The sequence below is a fragment of the Neophocaena asiaeorientalis genome, unplaced genomic scaffold (assembly GCF_003031525.2).
Source record: "Neophocaena asiaeorientalis asiaeorientalis breed wild unplaced genomic scaffold, Neophocaena_asiaeorientalis_V1.1 scaffold134, whole genome shotgun sequence".
Taxonomy (NCBI): Eukaryota; Metazoa; Chordata; class Mammalia; order Artiodactyla; family Phocoenidae; genus Neophocaena; species Neophocaena asiaeorientalis.
The window spans coordinates 25,768,737-25,785,245 of NW_020185339.1; the positions used below are offsets into that span (position 1 = coordinate 25,768,737).

General features: G+C 53.9%; 3 protein-coding genes across 8 annotated transcripts in view; 2 read left to right on the forward strand and 1 right to left on the reverse strand.

Annotated features, from left to right (window-relative positions):
• LOC112394054 (cyclic AMP-dependent transcription factor ATF-7) overlaps positions 1–8,591 on the forward strand; it is a 93,400-nt gene extending 84,809 nt beyond the window's left edge. For 3 of the 5 annotated variants that reach the window (XM_024736566.1, XM_024736564.1, XM_024736565.1), the window contains one exon: positions 325–8,591. In XM_024736566.1, coding sequence (XP_024592334.1) covers positions 325–542 — 218 coding nt within the window. In that variant the 3' untranslated portion in view covers positions 543–8,591. The remainder of the gene's footprint in view (positions 1–324) is intronic. The other 2 variants (XR_003002085.1, XM_024736563.1) reach the window with 2 other exon arrangements.
• A 52-nt stretch (positions 8,592–8,643) lies between these two features.
• Positions 8,644–9,498, forward strand: NPFF (neuropeptide FF-amide peptide precursor). The gene is given in 2 exon segments (XM_024736567.1): positions 8,644–9,208; positions 9,321–9,498. Coding segments are annotated over 2 exon segments (546 nt in total). The 5' UTR covers positions 8,644–8,756; the 3' UTR covers positions 9,415–9,498.
• A 255-nt stretch (positions 9,499–9,753) lies between these two features.
• Positions 9,754–15,032, reverse strand: TARBP2 (TARBP2 subunit of RISC loading complex). 2 transcript variants are annotated; one of them, XM_024737025.1, is made up of 9 exons: positions 14,673–15,032; positions 13,956–14,125; positions 13,034–13,136; positions 12,338–12,433; positions 11,707–11,779; positions 11,370–11,487; positions 10,955–11,082; positions 10,334–10,535; positions 9,754–10,177 (listed from the first exon to the last, which is right to left on the reverse strand). In XM_024737025.1, the coding sequence occupies exons 1-9, from the start codon at positions 14,723–14,725 to the stop codon at positions 10,020–10,022; spliced, it is 1,101 nt and encodes a 366-aa protein (XP_024592793.1). In that variant the 5' UTR covers positions 14,726–15,032; the 3' UTR covers positions 9,754–10,019. The 2 variants fall into 2 exon arrangements, with proteins under 2 accessions (XP_024592793.1, XP_024592794.1); XM_024737026.1 differs by lacking the exon at positions 14,673–15,032 and adding an exon at positions 14,425–14,493.
• Between the last annotated feature and the right edge of the window lie 1,477 nt (positions 15,033–16,509).

The following is a 16,509-nucleotide window of genomic DNA, read 5'->3' on the forward strand; positions in this document are numbered from 1 at the left end:
TGAATAAGAGGAAGTGTGTTCCAATAAGGGTAATGAACTGTGCAGAGACCTAGAAGCCAGGCAGTGTAATTAACATGTTGGGGGTTTGCTTTATTGGGATAGATGGGTTAATTTTGGCCTAGCTTGCTTCTCTTCTCACAACTTCCAGTTTCCTAGCCCATTTATGGCTTAGAAGCCAAGATTCTGGGAAGTTTTCCCCCCTAAAAACATGGGCTTCATTTTCCTTTGGGCTCCTTTAGAATTATGGCAAAAGGTAGTTCTGCCTATTTCCCCATTCTGTTTTCTAACCACTTGCTCTCTGCTTTTTGCCCTCCTTCCTGGCAGAAAGCCCCAAGGAAAGCTCAGAGCCAACGGGTTCTCCAGCCCCTGTGATTCAGCACAGCTCAGCAACAGCCCCGAGCAATGGCCTCAGCGTTCGCTCTGCAGCTGAAGCTGTGGCCACCTCAGTCCTCACTCAGATGGCCAGCCAAAGGACAGAACTGAGCATGCCCATACAGTCGCATGTGATCATGACCCCACAGTCTCAGTCTGCGGGCAGATGATGCCTCCCCTGGTGGAGAGGTCCCCAGCCAGAGCTCGCCCGCCCGAGAGCCAAGAGAGATGTCATCTTATCCTCTCCCATCTGCCTTGGACATGGCAGTGTGGGGGGGAAATTGTGTGTTGTGAGTAATGGTCAGATGTGGGGCTTTTCTCACATGGTCATTCACGTTGACACCTGTACTAGGAGCCTCCAAGCCCCAGAGCCACATAGATCATACCCCAAGGGGGAAGTTTCTGATGTACCCACAGCCAAAGGCCTTTCCCGATGGTCCGAACAATCATCCCTGCCCATGCACGTGTACCTGTCTCTTTTAACACTAACCCTTGTACTTCTAGGTTTCGGTTTCTCAGTTCCCTCTCTTTCCACCAAGCCATGGCTATTACTTTCTTGATTCTTAGCAGCATGCCACTCCTACTAGGTAGAGGGAGGCTAGAGTTGATGGCATATCAATGGCTGACCCATCCCTAGCCACCCCATGGACTCAGGACTTTGTCTCCCAGTAGCTGCTTATTTATGCCTTTCTCCCCCTCTGTAAATTCTAGTTAAAACATTCACTTATGGAGAATGTAAGGTTTTCTTTGATGTATGAAGTAGCAGTATTTCCCAGCTCTTCCATAAACTTTAGTCCTCCCTACTTGCCACCAAAACAAAAACAGAAATGAAACCTCAAACGGTCTAGTCCTTTCTCATTTATTTCCAGAGCTATTTGGGTACCTCATTTTATGTCTTGAGTTTTCCCAGTCTAGTGGTGGGGTCTTTTCCACCTCCCACTAAGCCTTGGCAACCTCATCTTGTGGCCTTATTAGATACTGCTTGGTAGTGAAAAGGGAAAGAGCCCAGGATCTGACTGGCTGGTTCCCTTCCCATCCCCCACTCCATCCTCCTTCAGTTCTAATCATCAGGACAGGCAGGAACAATGTAGTTTAAAGCTTGTTCCATCAAGTTACTAGATTGATTCTTTTATGTTTTACAAGAGTTTACTAGCCAAAGCATACAGATTGCTTTTGGTCATCTTTCCACTCCTGCCTCTCCCTCTTCGTGCCCCTGCCTGCATTCCTGCCTCTGTCTCTCTTCTGTAATTAGTTCTGATGCAGTCCTCTGGAAGCTGTCCTGTAGGGGATTCTTGTGCTCCCTCACCTCCCTTCGCCCCCCCATCTCTCAGTCTCACACATCTGTCTTCTTTTCTGAGTGAGGGTCTGATATTCACAACTGGTCCTTACTGGATCTACCTTCACTCTCTTTCACTAGGCTCCAAGCCTAGCCACTAGGTCTCTCTGGTTCTATAGCGTTTCTTTGGCTCTTTTCTTCTCTCTGCCCCCTGGATGCAATGCTTCTCCATAGTCTACGCCCCAGGACCCTGAGGCATCGTAGCCGAGGTCCTGAGTGGGTTTTCTTGAGTATAAGTTAGGGTGGGGGGAGGCACGGGAAGGGAAGGTGGAGCACTGATGTCAGCAGAAGAGCCCTGCTCGTTGAAGAGTCTGACCTGCCTGGGAAATTGGTGACTGTTGCTCTCAGCCATTCTTACTTTGAAAAGTTGTGTTGCAGGGGGGGAAATTCATCCCTCTTGTCCCTCTTTCTTCCCCATTCAGACTCCTCATCTTCCTTTGGCTCTGAACTATGCAATTTCTACCAAGGCCATAGGAAGCAGTCCAAAGCCAGAGGCCTGTGGATAGATAGGTCAGCTTTAATAGCCCTTCACTATGAAGCCCTTCCAATTGTCCCAGAGCCACTTTCTGCCATCTGCCCAAGCCAATAATGTCCTTTTCTCTCTCTCTCCTACCTCCATCTTATACATGCATACAGAGTGACTGCCAGCTTCCTTTCTTATTTTATCTTCCAAAATTGGCTATCACAGAGGAATGAGGAAATGTTCTAAGCTACGAGATTCCCATCTCCTCAGACTGATAAACTGGTGAGCCAGTTAGAGGACATGTTCTACTGCATTTGTTTTTAATTTCCCCTCCTGCTTTTCAGAGCTGGTGTTGAAGAAGCCATACCTGGTGAAGAGAAAGGAGAGAAAACATGGTTTTCTCATCCTCCCCCACCCAGGACCCAAGAGGAACAGCCCCTGAGGTGACTCAGACTAGCAAATGGTGCGGCAGATGGTCAGGATGCAGGTTACCACCTCCAGGGACTCCACTTGCCTTTAAAACTTAACAGCCATAACTTGTGCTCAGGACTTTTCCTTTAGATGGCTGCTCCCTGGGATTTTCTCCTGCCTTAGTTGTGTTTCATTTTTTGTTATCTTTATTTCCCACTTGTAGCCTTGCCCTAAAGCTTGACTGCATTTATGGCTCCTAAGGAGCCTTCATAAGACCCTTGACTGTTTTTCTTCCCCCTTCAGTCATGTGTTTTTCAAGTTAAGAATCAGTTTGTCGCTGCACACATGCCCTGCCTCACTGCTTGGCCTTGGAGGAAGTTTGAGTCCTGCCAGTCTGTCCCTGTGTAGGATGGCTAATTTATGTAGAGGGTCTTATTTAGTTTCTTAATCCCCATGTCTAATTCTCTTGAGTCCTTATTTCATCAGTGGGAAGTTAGTATTGGGGACCTAACCGAGAGGCATTGGCAGAACCTTAGTAGTAAAGCAGCAGTGAAATGAGGAAGGAACAACGACAGGACCTCCCCCACCCCAGACAGCTCTTCATTTGGTCCTTAGTCTCACTAAGAAGGCAGAGCGATTGCTTGCCCTGAAGTCTCTCCTGTAGTCAAGGGGAATGACATTTACCTTGTTACTGCAGCCAGTTGTGTGGCCACTCTCCCCTGCTCCTTGCCCTCCAGACTCCTTTGGACCAGAACATCATGGAGGGTGTCACTTAGCTCTTTTTAAGGAACATGGCCTTTCTAGGGGCCTAAGGGAAGACACTTTCTAAAAGGGACTGGGAATGTGGATGCCTTAGGACTCTTCTAAGTGAACACAGGACTCAGGCCTCCCACTTCACTCCAAGGACACAGCAGCTAGAGACCCAAGGCCATAGAGAAAGGGGCCAGAACCAGGTCTTCTGGTCCACAGACTTAATGCCCCGTTGTCTTAGTGTATGTGCTGCCGAAGCGAGCACTGTCGCATTGTCTTAAAAGAAAGCTTTCTTAGAGTTGAAAAGTCTGAAAGCCTCCCACACTATTAGGAAGGACTAGAAAGAGTACAGCCTCCTTTACTTCATCTTTCCCTGTTGGCCGTACACCCAAATCTGGCTTCCTTTGGCCCCTGCTCCTCTCCTTGGCCCGAAGTCCTAGACTGTGTACACTCTCGGTGGCAGTAAAAGAGGAGATGGCCTAACTGAACCTCATTTTGCTGCCTTCCCTGTGCCTGTTCCGTTGTTCCAGTTCCTTTGCTGACTTACTGCCCTCCAGCACCACCCATCCTGGTAGACAGGGTGCTTAACCCTAACCACGCCCCATCTACAGCCTGAACCACCAAGTAGACACCAAAATATTCCTCCTCTGGTTCCTAAGTCCCCCGTTTGCTCACACTGAGAGGCTCCTTTAAAGGTGCTAGCCCTAAGACAGCTCTTCCCCACAAAGTTCCCTTTTCTTTCCTTCCCATCCCCAAATCATTATTTTTCATTAATGTACATTGTATACACAGGAAGGAAATGTACACTTTTTTTTTTTTAATGTCATAACCAGTCTGTTTAGAATCCAGTCCTCCTAGCTGTATCACATATGCCTTTGTTGATATGCTCTTTCTGCTTTCTTTAGACTTTTGTTTGACTGGGGCGGAGGGAAGAGCAGGACAGGTGAGGATCCTAAGGCAGATGAGAGGCCCCCCATCCTACTTCAGCCTCCCACAACCCTAATCATTCCCTTCATAGTACAAGTGCACACAGACATAAATCCTCACCATCCCAGGGTGGTGACCCAGCAGGGATGCGTGTAGGCGGTTGCTAGCCAACACTCCCACCCTCCATACCAGTTCATTCGTGTCTCTTTGGGGTAAAGTTCTTCCCTGGAATGAGAAAAGGCTGGGGAGAGCAGGGCAGCTTAAGGCAGCTTACATCCTCTGTAGATGCAGGTTTGTATTGTAGCTGCTAGGGTTTCTCTTTTTAATGGGGGCTGGTAGCACAGAGCTATCTCATCAGCGTCAACTACTGGTGAGTGAGGATTTAGCTGTAAGAAATGGCTTTGAGCACTAGTTTCATCGACTTTCCCTTAGGGCAGTGGTTCTCAGAATGTAGTCCAGGACCAGCAGGACCATCATCTGGGAACTTGTTAGAAATGCACATTCAGGCCCCATCCCAGACATACTGAATCAGAAACTCGGGATGGGCTCTAACAAGCACTCGATGTGATTCTAACACACACTAAAGCTTGAGAACCACTGCCTTAGGGGCAAGCTGGGAAATTCTTACAGGGTATCAAGGATATTTTAAGTACCATCCTCTGCCTTAGCACTAGCATGTTTTTCCATTTCCTCCAGTCCCTCCCTCCACTCCCATTAAAACAACAACAACGGCACTCATCTCAAAATCTAGGTTTGTCTTCCTCTGCTTACTCCTAAAACCTGCCCTGCGTGGGTCTGGACAGGAGTTGTCCCATATTCCCTTGCAGACTGGTCACTCCATGTTCTTTGTTACAGGAAGGACCGGCTGTCCTGTTCTCCCACTCACCCCACCCCCAACACACACCTTTCAGGCAGGGAGATGAGCCTTCAGCCCCAACAGTGGAGGCTACAGCCTCCTGACATGGTATCTGTTGAAAAGCTGTGTGTGCCTATGGTTATATCTCTGTTCATCTGTATATCTTGACATGTAGCAACACCTCTCCATGTCATCAAGGAACTTGACTCTGGGTCTGGGTTTCCCCAGTCCCCAGTGGTGGACTTTGACAGGTGGGAGGATGCAGTGCTACAGGCTGTTTTGTTATGAAACTGTCTTCTCCCTTTCCCCTCCACGCACTTCAGCATGATCCCTGTGAGCAGGCTCTCACAGTCTCCTGGGACGGGGCTGAGGCAGAGGCTTCGCTCTATTCTCCCTGACCGTCCCTCCTCCTTCCCCCTTGCCACATAGCAGTTATCCCCCAGCCATGCCTTCTCCCCCCTCCCTTGCCCTGACATATATTGTGCCTTATTTATGCTGCAAATATAACATTAAACTATCAAGAGAAGCGCTGTTCCGTCTGATGTTTCAATACTCTGATCTACAAGTCCCATTGTCCATTCTTTCTGGGAATTCATTGGGCTTTCATGTCTGCAATCTTCACTCTCCCATTTCTTAGGACAGAAACAGCTGGCATTCTTATCCCTCCTTTTTATGCAGGGGAAGACACAGCCTAGGGGGGAGGTGGGTGGTTTGTATAAATTACGTAACACAACAGAAGGCTCAGATCTGTGCACCGCCCTTAGGGACGAGGGCCCTTGGCATCATGGGAGCCCTCACTGGAGAACTTGTGTGCTTTGCGTGGATGGGGCTCGGAGGGCGGTGGAAGGCAAGTGGCCTCTTAACCTTTCAGTGTTATGTCCCCCACCCCCGCAATTAAAAAATAATAAGCCCTACCCTCAAGAAGTTTCCAGCATGCCTGGGGAGTGCACTTAGACGCAGACAGGAGAAGTGCTCTATGATTCTATGAGTTCTGTGTGTGTGGGGAGGAGGGGAGTCTGGAAATGAGAGGTGGAGTTTATTTAGAAACAGGCAAGATAGTTTACAAGAAAAAAACAGGTAGTGCTCAGGGACTATGGGGAGGTGTGGGGCAGTCACTACTAATTCCTTGCATCTGTGTCTTCCTTGATACCACAAGTGAGGAGGGTGACCAGGCTAAAGAACTTGACCGGGAGATAGCTGGGTACCTCTGAGGGGTTTCCAATAGGAGAGGGGAGATTTACATGCTGTTTGTGGCTGGTGTTTGGTGTAACTGACACAGACAGGGAGCGCCAGTCTCCCCTGCGGAGCGGGAAAGGCAGTGGTGGTCTTCATTGTGGTCAGGAGCACGTGGGAGTCCAGAGAGCAGTAAAGGAAGTTGCTGAAAGCCAAATACCGAAACCAAGATTGAGAGGTTTTGGAGGTGGGGATGAGACTGAAGGGAGGACGGTTTCCCAAGTTAAAAGAATTAACCCATCCCAACTTCTAGCCAAAGGAGAGACCCATCACCTCCATCCAGGACACAGGAAGCAGCTAGACCAGCCCCTTCCTGAATGCAGCCTCAGCTCAGATCCACTTGTAACTGGCGATCAGAGAAATAACAGCGGGTAAACATTTATTGTGTGCCTGCTGTGTGCTAGGCGGAGTGCTAGATGCTTTGCATTCATCAAGTTATTTACTGTTCACAAAACCTCTTGATAACAGGAGCAGTTACCTCGATACTGATGATGACCCGAGGTTTAGCTTGAGACACTTGCCCAGGGCACACAGCAAAGTGCAAGAGCTGGATTAAAACGGCTCTGACCCTGGAACGGCTCTGCAGCACCCCACCTACCCTCATACCTTGTTCCTCTGAACTTGGTCAGATAAGAATGGACAAGGACCTTGATACAGCGCAGGACCCATTTCCCACAGAAGAACCATCTCCTCGTGGACTTGATGCTCCCATGTAAGAAGTGGTGAAACTACAAGATGTGGTGATGATGAACGTCAGGTTCTATGCTTGGGACCAGCTGTGAGACAAAGCTTACAAAAAGGTTCACCCTAGCTTAGGCTGCATTGATAGATGTGAGTATCAAAACCTGATCTCACCTACCTATCCTAAGTATAAGTTGGTTTCTAGATGCCTCACTTTAAAGAAGGGGGAACGCTTCCCCTTGAACAAAGAAAGACGAAAGAAAGGAAGGAAGAATGAAATCTGTCCTCAAACATGGGAAAGGCTTGTAACATGAAAGATGAGAGGTGTTCTCTGAGAGTGAGGGAAACCAGGACCCCTGGTGGAGGCCACAGGGAGATGAAAGCCAGCTCCTTGCAAGGATGGTTCTGTCTGGACTGAGGCGATAGCAAGTTCCCCAGGACCCAGGACAATCACAGCTAACGTTGTGAGGAAGCCTGCTCTATGCCAGGTCCTGTGCTGCATGGGTTACAAAAAGTATCTCAAATAATGCTCACCGTAGGAAGTGGTTCCTTTTAACGTTACCATGTTTTAGGTGAAGAAACTTCTTACAGAGAGCTAAGCATCTTGTCGAAGTCTGATTCACAGGCCCTTTATGTCATGGCACCTCTCCAGCATCAAGAACCACACTGGTGGGACTGCTGAGGAAGGGACTCTAGGATCAGAAGGGAAACTGTACCAGATGACTTTGAAGGAACGCTTCCTGAGAGGCAGTGACTGATTTTTCCTAAGGTGGCATTCTAGGCACCTGCCCCAGTAGGTCAGAGCCAGAGCCAGGCAGAGGCTGGCGTGACTAGAGGGAGGTGGGCACCCCAGTATCCTGCCCCTGCCTTTCTGGGACTTGGTGGGGTCAGGGCCTGAGGACCTCCAGCCACCCTACCCTTCAACAAACTCTGTTCCAGAAAAAGGAAATGGCCGGGCCTGACAATGCAGAGCTGTGACCACAGGGTGGCAGCAGTGCTTCAGCTGCAGAGCACTGCTCCCTAGGCTGAAGTGAGGCAAGGTCCTCAACAGTGCGAGTGAAGATGGGGGTCTGTCTACAGACATCTGAAGCAATATCCACTTTCTGGGGGCTCTGAAGCCTTTTAGTCTTCTGTATCTCACTTTTCTATCCACAGGCAAATCTCAGAGTAGTGATTCCATTTTTGATCCTCCAACAGGCACGTACGTACACATGGGCGTGAATGGGCTGCGTGACCCTTCCTGCAGCCTCTCCAGTCACGAGACTGGGTCATCCTGGCTGACTCTGACCCTGGCTCTTCCCTCCTTCCTTCCTAGGACATAATGCCTAGCCGGACAGGACTGTCTCTATGCTTTTATTCTACAAGTTAGGAAAGAGGAGGTGATCAGTTGTTGCTCTCCAACCTGTTGAGGGATTGGGAGTTCTTGAAGGTCCCCCAGGGCCTGGCTCTGACAAAGCATCTGCAATTAGTGATGCTTCTTGAGCTCTGGAGACAGGATTTATGCATCTAATAAAGTCTGTAACTCCAGGCTTAGGGGCTGGGGCCGGAGGCTGAGAGCAGGCAGTCCCACGGGGGCCAGAGGAAAGCGGGGTGGGGGGCGGGGGATGCTGGAGCTGTGCATTTCCACTGCCTGCTCTAGATTCCCCCTCAGGCTGCTGTCGGGGGTGAGGAACAGGGGGACAGCAGGTATAAGAGGCGGGTGTGGCCAAAGGAAGGCAGATGGCAGCATGGACTCCAGACGGGCAGCAGTGCTGCTGCTGCTGTTAGTAACAGACTGGGGCCGCGCTGAAGGACCAGGGGGCCGGGATGAAGGAGACCAGAGCTTCACGGTAAGTCAGCATGCCCACCCCCTTGTCACCATTTTCCTGTACCTCAGCTTGAGAATTGTACTCCAGGTTCAAATACTCTCTGGCTGCCAGGGTCACTGGGTCCTCACATCTGAGAAAATGACTCCTTAGCCTCCTTCAACTTGCCCCTGAAAGCCACTCCCTTCCCCTCATGACCTAAACGCCCAAGGCCTTAGCCCATCTTCCTTCCCGGATGCCCCTGTACCACAGGAGGAAGACCGTGGAGCCCGCCCACTGCAGGATGCCCAGACCCCCGGGGCACTCTTGCGCTCCCTGCTCCAGGCCATGCAGAGACCCAGCCGGAGTCCAGCCTTCCTGTTTCAGCGCCAGAGGTGAGTCTAAGAGGGACACGGGCAAGGCAAGGGCCAGAATGAGAGGGGCGGGAGGGCAGCGGAGAAGGGGGGCACTGGAAGGGCCTACAGCTGAGGATGGATCTCTCCTAAGGTTTGGCAGAAACACCCGGGGTTCGTGGAGCAACGAAAGGCTGAGCTCCCCATTCTGGAGCCTGGCTGCCCCTCAGCGCTTTGGGAAGAAGTGACGTGCCATCCTTTGATGTTTGCATGCAAGGCCCACACCCAAAAGTGCCACGTGTCCCCCCAAATAAAGCTGTCTGGCTTCTGAATCAGTGTGCGTGTCTGTCTGTATGAGACAGAGGGCCAGGAGGGAGTCCCAAGACAAGAACCACAGCCCCCTCCATCTCTGCCAAACCAAGCTCTCCAGGAACAGGCGATGGAGTTCCCAGAGGTCAGTGCATCCAACCTCCTGCCACCGGAAAGGCAAACATGGGGACCTGAGGGGAGCAAAGTGGGGAGGCACACCAGGGGAAGTGACCTGGTGCTAACCTCTGCCACCAACTACTCAGGGAAACAGAGCAGGGTTTAAGAATCCAAAAAGCAGCACGTTTATTTGAGGCTCTTACTGGAGAGCTCCCGATTTCATTCCCCTTCGTCATTACCAGTTATGTGAGGACAGAACCCGGGCCAGCTGAGGCCCCTGGTTCCTGGCCCTGTGCCCTCCTCAGCGCAGTCTGTGTCAGAGGTAGAGGTGGCACCTCCAGGGGGTACCAGAGCTGGGCAGATGCACGGGCCGGGGGCAGGAAGAGCAGGGAGCAAAGGACGAATGTCCACGAGTCCAGCCGGGCCTTTATTTGCTGCCTGCCATGATCTTGAGGTACTGCAGGGCACGGCGCGCAGCCTCGCCTCGGGCTGCCTCCCTGGTAGTTGCAGAGCCGTGACACACGGTGGCCGGCTGTGTGGACAGCTCCACCAGGCACTGGCAGAGCCCACTGAGGCTCAACTCCTCTGCAGACCAAGAGAGAAGAGGGAGGCAGTGCTAGGCAGGAAGGCAGCACCGGGAAGGGGGTGTCCATGTCATCGCCATGCCCTCCCGAACCCTTACTCCCATCCATACTTGCTCTGGTCCAGTCCCACCGGCCCCCGGCCCCCCAGTAGCCATACCAATATCCAGGTAGCTGACATGGAAGGCCTGCTCCTCAGAGAGCTCGCTGAGGACACTGCAGCAAGCAGAGCCCAGAGCGCCCAGGGAGCCCGCGGAGCAGCTACGCAGGGACAGGATCTTCTCTCCCACCGAATTCCGCAGAGAATCCCAGGTGCAGCCTGGGCCCCGGTTCCGAAGTCCATCTAGACGGCAGCCCACACCCTGACAAGATGGGGACAGGAAGAAGGATGCAGCCAGGGACTCTGAGACCCAAGCATTTAACAGACATCCTATGTCCAAGGAGAGAAAAGCCCAAAGGACGCTTCCTCCCATTGCCTCCCCCAGTCAGTCCCTGTGTGGCCACCTCTAGCTATTAGACCGTGGACCGGATGGCCAGGCAGCCTTCCTCATTCCAGTAACAGAAGCCTACAGGGCCCACAGCTCCCTCCCCCAGCGCACTCACCATGCAGGCCTATAGCTGAGGCCGAGAGGGGGCCCAGGAAACCCTGGGTCTGGTAGGAGAAAGGGCGGAAGCAGCCCTGGGACCCCGAGAGGCTCACTTGCAGGTCACAGACCCGAGCCCCCAGTGCCCGGCCCCCGCGTGGGGGACGGAGCCCGGGCCCGGCCCACAAGGCACTCACGAGGGAAAAGTGATCGTCCTCAGGCTCCACCTCACTCCCCTCCCGCGCATCCAGAGGCACGGTGTGCACTCGAAGCAGCATTTTGGCCGCTGCGTTACGCTTGGCCAGCTTTTTGGAAGTGCCACTGCCTGCAAGGGGGACAGGGTTGCTGAATCATGGTTCCCAATAGACGCCGTGCTTCCACCCGCTCAGGGGATGTCAACTGAAAAGAGGAGCTCAGGACCTGCTACGCGTCCAAGAACCTAGCCGGCCAAAAGAGGAGGGCAGGACAGGGTGCAAGGAAAAAGCTAGGAGGAAGGAGCCAAGGTGGGGGTCTCCGCCAGGAAAGCAGAGAGAGGCTGGGAGCTGCCTGTGGCTGTGGCTGGGGTGCTGCGGGATGGACAGCAGCTACAGGAACTCCCCTCCGCCCAGTTACCAATCTCAATGAAACGCTCCACCCGGCAGGTCATGGTAAACTCTTTGCGGTGGGCTGGCCCAGACTCCTGGGTCACCGTGTACTCAGGCAACCGCCAGCCTTTCTGCACCACCAGTTCCTTGGAAGGGAGAAACAAGGGTGCACAAGACAGTGAGAAAAGGGTCCTCACATCCTCTCCCCCTCCCACCCTGGAAGCCTCAGACTCGGAGTTAAAGAAGGAATAAAGGAGGGGTGGGAGAAGCCGTCAGAACAAGGTAACAGCCCCACATCAGCTACCCCCATGGCCCCTGGTACAAGGGAAGACAGGCATGCATGGGAAATGAGGATGGGGACACACCTGCAAAGCACCAACGGGGTTGCACTCAGACTGCTGAGGGGAGACAGGGGGCTGCACCTCCATGGGGGGGCTCCTGAAGGAAAAAGGGCCCAGGGCCAAAGCTGAGGGGGCTGGCTCCTTCGGCGGCTGCCCATGAGTCCTAAGCCCTGCTCTGGTTTCCCCCACTGCCATCTCCCTACTCCCCGCCAGGCAGGCAGCTGTCTCTCCAAACGTCAAGCCGGCTCTCTTGCCCCTCCCACCCCAGCAAGGTCTCCTCTAGCTCCCAGGCCCATTTCGATTTTCCGGAACACTTGACTGTCGCCTCGCCAGGACGGTGGAGAGGGGTGTATGTCCAGTCCCCAGAAGCACCTGATGGGACTCAAACACAGGGCCGTCATGTGGCCAACTCAGAAGAAAATGGGGCCTGCAAGACCTTTAACATCAACCATGTGGCTACTGAAAAATTATAAATTACCTCCCATCTCAAGAGCTTACCAGCTGGTGCAAATTCTTCAGACTCTGGTCCCCAACTATTCCATCCTCTGTTTACACTCAGACTTCCTCATGCCTGACCAGCCTGGGTGCAAGGGCTAGGGGCCAGGAGCCAGGACCCCTTCCCGCCCCCCCAGGGCAGGCAGGAAACACAAGATACCTGGTTGGGACAGCAGATGAAACAGGAGTAGCAGCCGCTGCAGCTGTAAACACCGGCACGTCCTCAGGCAGTGAAGAGTCTAGGGGAGAAAAAGAACTTCCCGAGGGGAAGGGGGCCTTTGATTCACACCCACGTGGGGTGGGGGTGGGGAATAAAGGGTGTGGGACCCAGGTCCTCCTGACCTGCCCATCCCCTAAGAAAATCTCTTCCCACTAGAGACAAAAACTCAGGGAAGCTCAACCACCAGTTCCTCCTGAGATCTTTTGCTGCCAAACACTTGATCAAAAAGACTAAGAAAAGCAGGAGGAGGGTCTCTTCCTACCCAAGAACCACGGGAGCAACAAACACCAACCTGAGTGTCAAAGAGGGAATATGCCATCTTGCTGGAGAGGGGAAGTATGTTGGGGAGCTGCTCCCTCCAGCCTCAGCCTCCACCCCTCCCCCTCCCCAGGCCCCAACCTGGGCCCCAAACCACAGCCATAACCCGTCACTGGGGCTGGCCATTGCCCCCCAGAATCCTTCACAGCAGCAGGAGCCCTGGAAGCATCCTGCTCGGGTTCCAGAGGAAGCTCTCAGGAAGAGGTCAAGTCAGCATGGTTCAGTGTCACGAGGCCAAGCCTACGGGGCAGAGGGGCTGGTGCAGGGGCCTTGGTTCCTGACAGAGCCTCTAGGATGCCTTGGCTGTACCTCCCTCACCTGCTGTCCTCCAGGGCCGGCTCCAGCATGCTCCCCCCTTTGAGGTGTTTGAGGGCCACCTCGGCTGCCTTGTGCTTGGCTGCCTTCTTGCTGGGGCCCTGACCTGAGAGAGGGGGTGTGGGCAATACTGGAGGTCACTGGAAGGACAGAAGAGAAACCAGCATCCCACAGCCTCTCTCCTCACAGCCAGAAGGAGTCAACCAAGCCCCCTCTCACCAACCTCCCCCTGCCCAAGACTGGAAGTGTTATCGCTAACTGCTGTAATGAAGGGCCCTTATCTTTCCATGAGTTCCCCAAATCAAGCCATGCCGGCAGAACTCCTCCTGAGGTCAGACACTTTGTCTGGAGGTTCTTTCTCTGCCTTACTTTCCTCTGGGAAGCACTTTCTTTCCTCTCAATAAATAGAACTGGCTGGAAAAATAGAAAGAGTGCACGCTCTAGAGGCAAAACCTGGCTCTGCCACCTACTAGGCATGTGACCTTGCCCCAGTCATTGAATCTCTCTGAGCCTCGGTTTCCTCAGATTCAACATGGGGATACTACCACCTACATCAACTGGATTCGACCACGGTTTAAGGTAAGTGTGAACTTGATTAAGCACCTGGAGCAGAGTCCAGCACAGCGGGCACTCACTCCCCCAAATGCTGCACTGAGATTTCGATTTATCTCCTCTTACTTCTTCCTCCAGGATAACAACGATCTGCCGGGTCACTGTGGCAGCGCGGCTTTGCTCCTCTAACTCTCCCGAGTCCTACCCACCTCCTCACAGACCTGTGCTCGTAACCCAGTCAGGGATTTTCCCCCTGAAATCTCTCCTGCCCTCACTGGTCTTGGAGAAAAGGACTGTGAATAGATTCCAAGCAATAAAGCCAATGGGGCCCTGTGAATGCACACCCCAGCCAGGCTGCCCAAGCCTTCCTCACCAGTGCAGCTGGTGTCGCCAACGGTGACCCGGAAGGTGAAATTAGGCTGGTGGGCTTGGCCCTCGGCTTTGAGAAGGTCGTACACGGGCGTCTTCCCTATTCTGGTCCCATACTCCTGCAGAAGGCTGATCGGGGTCTTGCCCGGGTTGGCTGCCAGCATTTGCTCTATACTGGGGGGAGGGGCACAAACCCTCATCACACCTCCCCTCTCTGCACCCACCTGGCCAAGCACTGCCATATCAGATCCAGGCACACTACGGGGGACATAGGGTCCAGGGGACCTTAGGCAGCCACCGGCTGGGTTCAGTGTGGAGTAGAGGTGCAGGCTGGGAAAGCAGGGTCCACTGCCCCAGGGCAAGCGGGGAAAGCACTGTTCCTTGTCTTAGTTAAGGCGAGGGATCCTGTACCCCAGTGCAGTTTGGAAGTGCATGTCCCCTGACACAGTGCAGGCCAGGTCCCCAGTACCCACCAAATGCACTGAATGTCGGGGGCATAAAGCCCAACGCCCCAGTGCAGTCTGGGAACCGGGCCAACCCCGAACTAGCTAATGCTGGAGGCTGTGGCCACTGCCGGGGTGCATGCCGGGAACCACGGCCCACTACCCCAGTGCTTGCCGGGAACAACCCTCAGACCAGGTGCATGCTGGGGCCGCGACGCTACTCCCTCCGCACCGTGCCAAGTTATGCGCCCTGCAGGGGTCGGTACTAGGCGGCTCACCTGGGCAGCCCGCAGCCCGTGGTAATGCCGGAGCCCTGCTCCTCTTCACTCATTCCCTCCTCCGTCTCCGCGGGCGCCACCGTGACTGCAGCCTCCACGCGCCCCAATACACCGCCGACGAGCTAGGGCCGGGGCCAAGCCCCGAGTTGCGGCCGGTCGGGCCTGCCGCGGAGCGTGCTGGGATATGGAGTCCCCCGCCCACCCAACTCTAAGAGTCTCCATCAGGAGGGGAGCTATCCGCCCCACAACCCTCCGCGTGGTTTGCCCGGGCAGGCAGCACCGCCTTCTGGGAGGAGCGGACTCATCCACTGTCGCTTTCCGAGCTGAGGGTGGTTTCTTGTTTTTTGTTTTTTGTTTTTTGTTTTTTGTTTTTAATATCGCCCCGCCTCCTTCCTTCCGCGTCTCCTAGCCTCAGGGCTGGGGCTCTGGGCGTGCGTACTAGCAGAGTGGAAGCGTCTAGGGGCGGGGCGGTAAGGGCGAACTCGAGACTGGGGGCCTTCGGGTCCCCTGAAAACTACAGAACCCAGGAGCTTGCGCGCCATCTTTGTCGCAGCTGGAGGGGCAGGGTCAAACGTGCACGAAAAGTTTCGCGGCGTAATTGGTTATTCCCGACTGCGCTCGCTTGCTCTAGGAGGAGTGCGACTGGTTACTTCACCTAGAGGGGCGGGGACAAGGGAAGAGTCAACCCCCTTGATCCCGCCTCTTTCTGAGAAAAGGTTGTGATTGGCCCAGGTGCAAGGCGGCTGTCGGTTCCTGACTCTGCAGTCTGGGAGGCTGGGCCCTGCCTGGACGCGGGAGGGCACTAAGCTCTGCCCCTCAGGGCAGCCGGGGCAGTTGTAAATCTTAGCCCATCTCAGTCTCAGTTCCCGCTCAGCCTTTGGCCTAAGCCCCTAGCTCTCGGGCCTTCGTCTCACAGAAGCTGCTTCTTTTTCCTAGGTTGTCCTTCACCTCCCTTCCCCTTAATTCTGCCCTGCAGCCTGTCGGTTTCCGCTTTTCCAAAGCCTTCTTAGAATGGCCCTACACCTTTCTGTAGCTGGTTCCCCTACGCCAGGAGACCCCCCTCTGGTGCCTGAGAATCAGGCTACAGTGGGACAACAGGATTAGTAGGACTAAGGCACACAGTGGTCTCATTCCCTCTGCCGTGGGTCTTGGGTCTCTCAGCTAAAGAGAGGATTCTGGCCTCTTAAGACTAATCAACTAATCTGTGTGCGGAGCAGAACGCGTAGTTTTGGGTCCCAGAGCTCCCTTCCCTCTTCGCCAAGGTCTCACAGCCACTGGCCTGAAAGATGTAGGGAAAATCTTGTGACCTTGGAGAGAAAGAGATCACGAAAAATGTCTGACTCTAATGAGTGTTCTGGGAATGGATCAGGGAAGAGATGGGCTTCTCTGTGCGGGGGTGGAGGTCCAGAGAAATCTTGGAATAATAACAAGGGGTCATCCAGGAACACTGGAAGGGGACGGGGCATTGAGCTGAGTGGATTCCAGCTGTGTGGAACTGGAATTGTGACAGAGGAAAGAAGACAGGCCAAGATCCTTTGACAGGGGGAACGATGCTGGGGGGTGGGGGGTCCCACCTGAGGGGCTGCTGTCTCAGGGTATAGGAGGGAGCTTATAAGACCAGCATAGTGGGCTCCTACAGAGTCGGCTTAAGGCCGGGGGTGGGATCGCTCCAGGTCCCCGCCAGCAGGGAGGTGCGGGGCCCGGACGACCAGGGACGAGCCTGGAACGTGCCTGATGGCAGCAGCAGGCTCCTTTAAGAGGCCGCGGCTCCAGCGCAGCATCCCCCGTTCAGGGCGTGTCCGTCCCGGGGGGGCCCGGGGCGGGGGCCTTGGAAGGA